Source organism: Diachasma alloeum, unplaced genomic scaffold, assembly GCF_001412515.2.
Source record: "Diachasma alloeum isolate Michigan unplaced genomic scaffold, Dall2.0 Dall_scaffold_01067, whole genome shotgun sequence".
Classification (NCBI taxonomy): Eukaryota; Metazoa; Arthropoda; class Insecta; order Hymenoptera; family Braconidae; genus Diachasma; species Diachasma alloeum.
This window is the reverse complement of record NW_021681178.1, coordinates 42,845-53,153: the sequence shown is the minus strand read 5'-3', so window position 1 is coordinate 53,153 and position 10,309 is coordinate 42,845. Positions and strand designations below refer to the sequence as shown.

At 36.1% G+C, this 10,309-nt stretch overlaps 1 protein-coding gene across 1 annotated transcript in view; it reads left to right on the top strand.

The window, feature by feature from the left end:
- Nucleotides 1-298: 298 nt before the first annotated feature.
- Nucleotides 299-10,309, top strand: part of LOC107045768 (protein disulfide-isomerase A5) — a gene marked incomplete at its 5' end in the record, with an annotated part of 15,594 nt that continues 5,583 nt past the window's right edge. The window contains 5 exons of the mRNA XM_015268127.1: nucleotides 299-436; nucleotides 636-746; nucleotides 1,616-1,713; nucleotides 7,051-7,267; nucleotides 7,359-7,541. Coding sequence (XP_015123613.1) covers nucleotides 299-436; nucleotides 636-746; nucleotides 1,616-1,713; nucleotides 7,051-7,267; nucleotides 7,359-7,541 — 747 coding nt within the window. The remainder of the gene's footprint in view (nucleotides 437-635; nucleotides 747-1,615; nucleotides 1,714-7,050; nucleotides 7,268-7,358; nucleotides 7,542-10,309) is intronic.

Genomic DNA, 10,309 nt, shown 5'->3' with positions numbered 1-10,309 from the left:
TGCGTATAGCGTGCACCGTATTCTCTGTGGCATGACCCCAGCGTCAAGAAAAACAAATGGTCGGGAAGTTATTGGTTCGACCCGTAATGGGTCACACCTAATTCCACCAACCCCTACCGGTCATACCCCAAAGAGGGAGCGTGCGAAGCGCGCGACCGGGCCTGATTTTCCCATCTTGTTTTATCGTGATTTTGTCTTCACTTATTCAAATTGCTCTATTGAGTCAGGAGATACTGAGGATTTAAGAATGTCTATTTTCCCCCAACTTTGTATTTTTCTCTAAATTTTTTTTCTCTAGGTGACCTTTACGACGAAGATCAGATACTCCAATGGCTAATGACTCAGAAAGACCCCTCAGGTGAAGTAATAGAAGCCCTCGAGGGCGAGGATCTTCTTCATCTAATTCGAGAATCTGAAGCATTAGCCGTTTACTTTTGTAAGTAAAAATTCTCAAAAACCCAAAGAAAATTTAAATCTTATAAAAATAATAAAAACAAGTTAATGAAATTACAGTAACAATTTATCCGCTTGAGTGCATGCTAATTGTCTTCGCTAATCTCACTATCTCTGTTTAATAAATTCTCTCATTCGTTTTTTTTTAATTTCTCGTGCTGACGTGGAACTAATGCTCGTAGGGAACGGAACGCTTTGCGACATGTGCCAATCGAAAGCGTTCCGCAAGCAGATGCGTCACAAGCAGGAGCAGAGGATTGCCGAGCAGGCCGAGGCGACCGAAGATGCCATTGGTATCGACCATAAGCAAAATGCAAAATTAATCACATTAATTGAAAATTATAATCCGTAAATAGCTTCGTTGGGTGTTCCCATGGACACAGTGCTTTTTTCCACGCACATTTGGACAGGCTCATTGCCACCTTCTGCACAGAATCCTTGGCAGAACTGTTACGGCTTGTTTGCATAATAACTTGTGGAAATTTTTATCAATTAATTTAGTGAAGTAAAATGCGATAAATCGACTTTACTTTGGTTTGCAATGAGTATCGAAGAATAGAAGGGGGATGGAGAAATTTTTGATAATACGTTTTTATAGAAAAACATGAGAGCTGTAAAAAAGGTTTAGATGAACGTTTAGATATCTCTGCTCAGCTTCGAGATATTCAGCAAAAACTGAAATACCATTTCCAATAAAGTGATTTGGTTCGTTTTACTTCACTTGTTAATGTCTTTATCTTCATTATTATTTTACGTAATCGATTATTTTTCCCTTTGTGAACATTTTATCATCTACCCTGAGATGTTGAACACAGAAATACATGTTCACTGCATACAGGAAGACACGAGAGGAGACAACTTCACCTTCAAATTTAACCCCTCGAATTGATATTGTGACAAAATCCTAAATATTTCATAACTATCATTCTTCAATGATTTTCTCCCTGAATGTTGGACCACCCGTAAGGATGAAAAAATACAGTCATCATCGGGAAATACACCTAATCATATTACTGGAAATTTATTAGCATCACGAGGACGTCAGCGAAATAAAGTTCCTTAACATTTAATCATTCATGTATGCATTTTCTTGCCATGTTCATGTTGTGCTTGTTTGGCTTTGAGGACCTCTTTTTTGTTTCATTAAAGAGTTTCTTCACAGACAGCGACGAGTGTGAGCAGTGCGCTGGAATACTTGAGGAACTCGAGAATATTGATGATGACTGTGATAGACATGGGATCACATTTGTCAAAACTCAGGTAAAATTAATTGACATTCTAAATTTTGCTATTGTTTCTAAAGTAAACGAATTAGTTTTTAAGAAACAAGCAGGGGACAGCGAGCATATGACAGCGTACCATATGACCGTCAGCGTGTCCCTGAGTTGATATCTTATTTTTTTTCGCCATCAATACATTGACGGCGGCCTTCCGAATGCTCTGAAATATTACAAAAGTTTATAGCTTCACAACAACGACTAGGAACAAAAATTTCAGATGGTTACTGCCCCCTCCATGTGTGCTATAAAAATTCCAATGCTTCGAATACTTCGTCTGAGCGGGTATAAATAATTTCTGTCCAAGTTTCAAGTTGATATCTCAATTTTTGCATAAGCTAGAGTGTTTACAAAGTTTTTTTTTATGAAGAAACGGAAAAACGAGAATATCTCGAAAACTTTATATGGACAGGTATATATGTTTTGGTTGATTTAGATAGGAGGCATCGGAACGAATATGTTGAAAACAAAAAAATCCAAATTGGTTCACTAGGTTTGAAGATATTTGTCGAAAACGATTTAAAAACGAATCTTTAGTATCTTTTCCTAACACTAAAACTGTCTTTATAGTGGTAATTACTAACAGTGAGTGAAATAAGATTTATACGAATTAGTGTAATATAATCAACAACTTAGAAAATGGATAACGCGAGTGCAATAAAGGAAAATTTGAAAGAACTGAGCGTCAGTGTCAATAAAATGGACAAGAAACAGGATAAAACGAACGAGCAACTCACCTTGCTAATGAAATCTCACAAGAAAATTGAAAAAAATGCGACCGAAACTAACAGGAAATACAACACAATCTCTCGTCAAATGTCACAAATGGAATAAGACAATCGTGCCAGTAATATCATCTTATACAAAGTGCCAGAGAGGGAAATCTAGCTGACAAAAACACACTTGAGACAGTTTTCTCCATCATTCAAAGAGCTGAGATAAATATTTCAGATCTGTAAGTTCTGATCATAAGTTCTGCCTACCGTCTTGGTAGGTACACGGCGGGAAAAACCCGCCCAATTTTGGTGAAACTGTTAGCTCCAAGATGGAAAAAGAATTTTGTCACCCAAGCTGATCGTCTCAGGGACCTGAATATTCCCATCGACAATGATCTATCTCTTGAAGAAAGAGAGGACAACAAAAAACTTTTAAAAATAAGATACGAACTAAAGAAAGTGAATGTTGTTGCTAAAATAAGGAATGGTAAGATCCTGGTGGATAATAAAGTGTTGAAAAATTCTGAACTCGCCAATTTACTAGAAGAAAGCACGGACCCTGTGATGAAAGAATTTGCCTCAAATCTATCGTGCATTGAAGAAGCCTCTACCAACGAGGGAGATTACGAAACGCCAGTCAAAGTCACCTCTCCCCACAGCAACAACTTTATCGAAGACATCGTAACCGAAAACAAAGGACGGAGAAGGGGCAGGCCTCGTAAAACTTCCTCGAGCTCTCAGTCAGACGCAGAACCAAAATCAAAACAGAGTCTAAGACGACAATTCTATCCAATGACACCTCGCTCGACCAGAAGCAAATCGTCAAAAACATCTGTTAAATAGCAGCCACTACACAGTAACCCACCGTCTGAGTCAACGCCCCACTCCTCGCGAAACTCCAGACCACGCATAGGCAGAGAAACAAATTCCGACAAAAAAAAATTAATTCCTATAATAGCGTGGAATGTTAACGGTTTCCATAAAAATAATTGGAAATTGGCGTCATCCATCAGTAACTCGGACATCTTAGGATTTACGGAGACCTGGCTGACTACTCCACTGGCATCCCCACCCAGTTGGCTGTCAGAATTTCACCTGATCTACTCACCAGCGCAAGCGAACAACAAAAGAGGACGCCCTTCTGGTGGCTTACTCTTAGCATTGAACAAAAAGCCCTATACGTACAATGTGATTCTTAATTCTGATAAAATTTTAGCTATAGAAGTTATCTCTAAGAATGATAGATTTTTTGTCTCCCTATGCTACTTCTCTCGAGCAAATCAAATGGGGAACTCTCTAGAATCCTTGAATGTTGTCTTCGAAAAAATTCATTCGCTCTTTCCACAAACACCCCTATACCGGGATAATACACTTTCCACGGAAAGAACAAAACATATTCTACAATAGATTTTGCAACCACAAACTGGTTCTTTCTAAATTACATCCATGACTTCCATATTATGAACTTCCCCACTCGTTCAGATCATCTATCTACAATTTTAACTTTAAACTCCGAAGTAATTCTTGAACCCGAACGATCTTACCGAGACGAGGGACGATATCAATGGAATGAAACTCTACTCGAAGAGTATACGAACTATCTGTTATTTAACCCCGGTTTTCCAAACTATGATGAAAACGACGTGAATGAACTATACAGAATACTCATAGACTCAATCAAGAACTGTGCCAACCACCTTAAAATGTATAAAAAATCAACCCATCCTAGAAGATATCACTACAAGAAACCTTGGGTTGACCTTGAGTGTCTTCAGCTGAGAAAACAAGTTAAAAAATGCCAGAAAAAATGTAAAAAATCTAATTTTAAAATACCCTCTAAGGTGGCAAAATACGAAATTATGAATAAAAAATATAAGAAACTCTTTAACTTCAAAGAGAAAATTTTTTTTGACGACATAACTGAAGCAATTGGGTCATCTACAAACGGTAAATTATTTTAGATTTCAATCAATAAATTCAGATCAAGGCCCAGAGGCCTTAACTTAATTGAGCCAGATGCTTGGTATAATTTCTTGCTAAGCCTCTTACCACCTCGTAATATTAACACAACACCAACTACACAGATCACTCACCCTCTTCTGGATAGGCCTATTACACTGGAGGAAATTCTAATAAGTCTCAATAATTGTAAATCCGGCAAATCTCCGGGTCCTGACCAGATCGGGAATGCCTTTTTCAAAAATCTCCCCGACAATTGGATTCACTATCTTGAGTTTTTTTTCAATAAAATCCTAGACCGAGAGATGGTGCCAGAGGGCTGGTGTAAACTACATGCCTTAATGCTACATAAAAAGGGAGACGTTAATGATCCCAACAACTACAGATGTATCTCGTTAGTAAATTGCATAGCAAAAATTTTTACACAGATAATTAACAACCGAATATATACATGGGCTGAAGAAAATGAAAAGATTCTAGAATTTCAAGCGGGATTTCGAAAGGTGCATTGATAATATTTTAATTTTGTCCTCTGTTGCTCAAATCCACCTGAGTCAGCCGCGTCGGAGAGTTTATTGCTTCTTCGTTGACTTTGTAAAGGCGTTTGATTCTGTGAATCATCAGCTCTTATGGATTAAACTGATGGAACTTGGCATAAGCACAAAATTAATCAGCATTATTAAGAGTCTATACGAGGGAGCTGAACTATCTGTACGCACTGAATCCGGATTTTCACAACCTGTAAGCATAACAAAAGGGGTTTTGCAGGGGGAAATTCTCAGCCCACTTCTCTTCTCCCTTTTCATTTCCGATTTCGAATCTTATTTGTGAGAAAACGGGGCAAGAGGGATTTCAATTGATCACCAAAATGACATAATTTGTACAGCCTATGCTGATGACATCGCTTTGTTAGCGGAAAACCCTTCCCAAATGAGAAAATTAATAAGATTGTCGACTGAGTATTTTAAACTAAAACATCTGGAAGTGAATAAATCGAAGTCAAAAATACTAATTATGGAAAAAGGCAGACCCGCGAAGAGAATAAAATTCACTTACGGAGGGGAATCGATAGAGATCGTTCAATAGTTCAACTATTTAGGATGCTTATTTAACAAATCTGGATTATTCGGACAACAAGCGATCAAAGCTAAATTATCATCTCGAAATGCAATCCACGCTGTACTGAACATTCTCTATCGAACTCGCTCAAATACATGGAACACGAACGAGTATCTCTTCAAGGCTCTAGCAACCAGTGTTCTTTTTTATGGGGCAGAAGTTTGGGGCCCTGCGCACCTAGACATAATAAATCATACGCAAGCCTATTTTTATAAAAAAACTACTGCGATTACCTATGTACTGTCCTAACTACGCGGTACGCCTCGAAGTAGGTGCCCTAGCTCTAGAATACGAAATTATTAACAGGTCATTGAATTGGATTATGAAATTACTTGTAATGGATGACAATAGAATGCCTAAGTTATGTTTTAAAAAACTCTTATCCCTTTCAAAAAAACCAACAATTACAAAAAGTTACAATTGGTGAAAACAATTAGACGAAATAATTATCGGGTTTTTTCCACCTGGTATCAATGGCCTGTGCTCCGAAGGTATACCTGCTGATAATATTAATACAATTCTGTAAAAGTATGAAGATAAACTCAGAAACAATGATAGACAAAGTCTGATAGCTTCATCACTTCCTGTATATCCTTATCTCCTGTTGAGATTAAATGCGAATCCTAATTTTGAACCACAACCCTTCCTTAAACTCAATCTTCCACAAAATGTCCTTCAAACCTTCGCCCAATGCCGTCTGATTACAGCCTTTTTTCCCCGAATCGTAACAGAAAAGGGAATTCTTAAATTCAGCGACGATAAATTTTGTAAAAATTGCTCACAACCAACTGCCAATGACCTGCACCACATGTTAACAAGCTGTTCCAAATTTTCTGAAGAAAGAAAATATTTTACGAGCAAAACACAACTAAACTTTTCTAATTCTGATACACTCAGATTTTTCCTAAACTCTATGAATCCAAAAGATTTTTTTGCACTACACAACTTCCTAACTAAAATTATCAAACATGAAACAAATAATTGAGATGTATCCAAATTTAATTTTTATGATGTTAACATCTTGAAATGGTTGAATATTATAAGTATTACTATAAAACTAGCCCGCAAGATAAAATAATTAATTGATGTACTCGAAACCAATAAATTAAGCTCAATGCTCGACTCTCCTTTGTACAAGACTATGTAATGTCTCAAGCAATGAATAAACTGAATCTGAATCCGAATCTGATTTAAAAACGAATCGCTTTTTCTCCAAAACTATAAGATCGATCGGGCTGAAATTTTGCAAAGTTTAGTCTTCATTAAGACCTATAATCTGAAAAAATTTCAGGTTTTTTGGAATTACTTTAGCCACTTAATTACTTAATTTTCTAAAAATTGGCCATCGGGAAGGTGGCGGTGGACGTGGTCACATACAGACATGGTCGCCAAACTTCGTATTTTTACATTTTCGACTATTCTACATTATTTCCGATCAAAATTAGAGAATGTGAAAATCGAAGTATTGCAATGCTTCCATTCGGAAGAAAAAATAATTATCTGATTCAACGAATTGACAATTCCAGGACTTTAAAATAGCCGAAGACTACGGAGTAACTGACTTTCCAGTACTAGTGTACTACGAGGCCCAAACAGCTAATGTGTTCGAAGGTGATCTAGCCGAGGAAGAGGAAGTACTTCAGTGGTTGATCACTCAGAAAACTGAGGATCGAATTGAGTTAATCACCCGAGTGATGCTAGAGTCTGCTGTTGAAGACACGCAGTACCTGGCTGTCTATTTCTGTGAGCTTAATTCTCATAATTTCCCAAATGTCTAAAATATTCACATAGAAAACTGTAATCGCAGTTATTTCTACTTCCAATTTGTCTCTAGATAAACAAAATTGTCACATCTGTGATGACATCCTCGAGGGATTAGAACGCATCGACGATGAGTGCGATGTATTCGGCATTCATCTAGTGAAAATACGAGATCCACAACTGGCGAAGAGGTACTCCATCAAGACCTTCCCAGCTCTAGTCTACTTCAGAAACGGAAATCCACTGTTATTCGAAGGTTTGTTTTTTCATATCTATATTCAGTGTTGTCAATTAGAGAAGACAAGTGGTCTAGTGGTAGTTGTTTTACTCAACATAAATTCCAATGAATATTTCATTGTCAATGTGGGCTGTATTGAATTGCTCTCGAGTTGTCAACACCGCTCTTCCCCCCCCCCTTTCATCTCCTTGGTCATTCTCTGATTGTTCATCGCACCGTGAACCCAGATTATGAACAAGCAGCGCGACAGAAGCCATTTGACAGATTACATATGACTGCTACGCTCCACGTAATTTTTTATCTCCTATTTTCATTTCTACTAATTTCATTAGTAGTAGGTGTTCGAATGGATCCCAACGTATGATTTCAAAAATGCTGACGTGAAAATGAACAGTGAAATATAGATGCATTAATTTTTTTTTCTCAAGAATTTTGGGTGAATTGTCCAATCTCAAGAATTATTAAATATATTGACCTAAAATTTGATGTAGGAATGTTCCTTAACGATCCTAACTAGAAGCCAAAGTTTCAAAAGGTTTCCCTGACTTTTACCCATCTTATAGTGCGCAAAAGTGAATTCCGACCAAAAAAATATCAAAAAGACGATATCTAGAAAAATTTCAATGGGATGGTACCCATATTTTATCGGATCTAGATAGATGACATCAAAACGCACATTTTGAAAAAAAAATTGGAATCGGACCAATAGTTTTTGAGATATTGAGCAAAAGAGTTTCACATACAAAGTAGATTATCTCCGAATTATACCAAGTTTCAAGTTTCTATCTCAATTATTTTTTAAGTTATCGTGCGAACAAGCGATTTCAGCGAAAAAATGAAAAAACGAGAATAAAACTACATTGCTTAGGGTGTGTGACATATTGAGATCGATCTCTACGTCGATTTAGTTAGTAATTATATAATACTAGGTCCNACAACGGAGGAACAAGTGCAAAATTGTGAGAACAATTTCAATTGTTGTTCAATATTGTAATAATTAAAACTAGGTCCATGACGCGCGCGGTTGCGCGCGTTTACGAACAATCAGCGCTTTAGCGCTGAGAATCGGTCTGATTACAAATACCATGGAAAAACATTAAGAAGGTATTTTCGTTTATCATAAAATAGAAAAATTTAAAAAGAATTAAAATTCAGAAAAAAAAATCCGAACCGCAAGAAGAGGATGACATGACTATCATATGAAAGCTCATATGATGCATTCAAATTTTCAAATCTGGAAATTTCATGCTATCATCGGAAGTCAGCTGCACTCTCAAGTAACTCGATTCAGTAGATTTGTCTCGTACAAATTCAAATTCAATTCAAATTCTCGTACATTCAAAACCAATTAAAATCTCTGTAACTTGATCTCACTCATATAAAACTTTCATGGGCATACATCACAATATTTCCATCATTTCCAATTTATCATTCATTTTATCAATTAGTATATCATCAAATCATAAACAATTCATAAAATAAAAAAATCAAAGTTATCTTCCTCATCAACAAATCATCACCATCATCATTATTATTATCATCAACATCATCAACATAATTATCCCATCAATATCATCAATTTCTTCAATAAATCACCACATTTATCGATACAAATTGATTATTCCGCCAGCAAAGGAAAACTCTCCGGTGTGTTGATAACAAGATAAACTCGAAACCTCCATCACGTATTTGCTTCAAACCAGGTCTGAAAAAAGGAGCAGAATAAAAATCACATGAGAATATGTTTTATTCAATGGAAAAATATTTTTCCAATATTTAAGAACAATTGATCTTTAACAACATCAATTGCAGCTAATTTTCATCTCTGTCCTTCTCTTTCTCATAGGAAAAAAAAAGCTGTAGAAAATGAAATCAAGCAAATCATGTTTAATTGTCAAATATATCGTCTAAACAAGTGATACGATATAAATGAATCAAATCTCGTTTTGATGCTGGAGAATTGGAGAAATATTTGAACTTTTAATAAAGGAAGCAATTCTACTCTACGATTCATGAGTTATTGTTTCCCCTTTCTTTTCTCTTCTCTTTACGTAGTTCACGACTATCGACTTTTTTTTCCAACTGAAAAAGAAGCTAACGAATGTATGTAAACACGTACAAAACTCGATAACTTTAAGATTATTTCTTTTCTTACTATACTTTTTTATTACGTCGAAGGATTTATATTGGAAGAAATTCAATAAATCATTAAATCATTGATTGAGTTATTCACTGCAGTTATTAATAATAATCCACCAGGAAGAAAACGAAATGGCACTGCAGTATTAATAATAAAAACCTCTTAATTTTAACACACTTCAATTCTTAATTTTAACACAATTTTCTCCTCTTTATTCATTAAAATACACATCGATATTTCTTCTCTCCCATAATATTCTCACACTCCTATAATAATATTCTCAGATCTATAACGCGCGCGGTTGCGCGCGTTCACGAACAATTGGCGCTTTAGTGCTGAGGGCCAGTTTTTGAATTAGGAAACCACGGTTAGACCTCGGTTAAAGTTAAGTGAATCGTGGCGCTATTGACTGGATCGTGCATTTTATACACAAGGCAAAAATCTTCGAGCTCAAAGCCCTGAAGAGCTCTCTTTGTATCAAGAGTACATGAATAAGAAATTCCGTTAAATCATTGATTTTGTTTCTGAGTTCATGTTTTTCAATAATTGAATAATCATTCATTACTCGAGATGAAAATCAAAGAGTTATTGTTTTCTGTCCATATCGACAGCTTAGTAACAGAGTCATGTAACTACAAAAAACCAT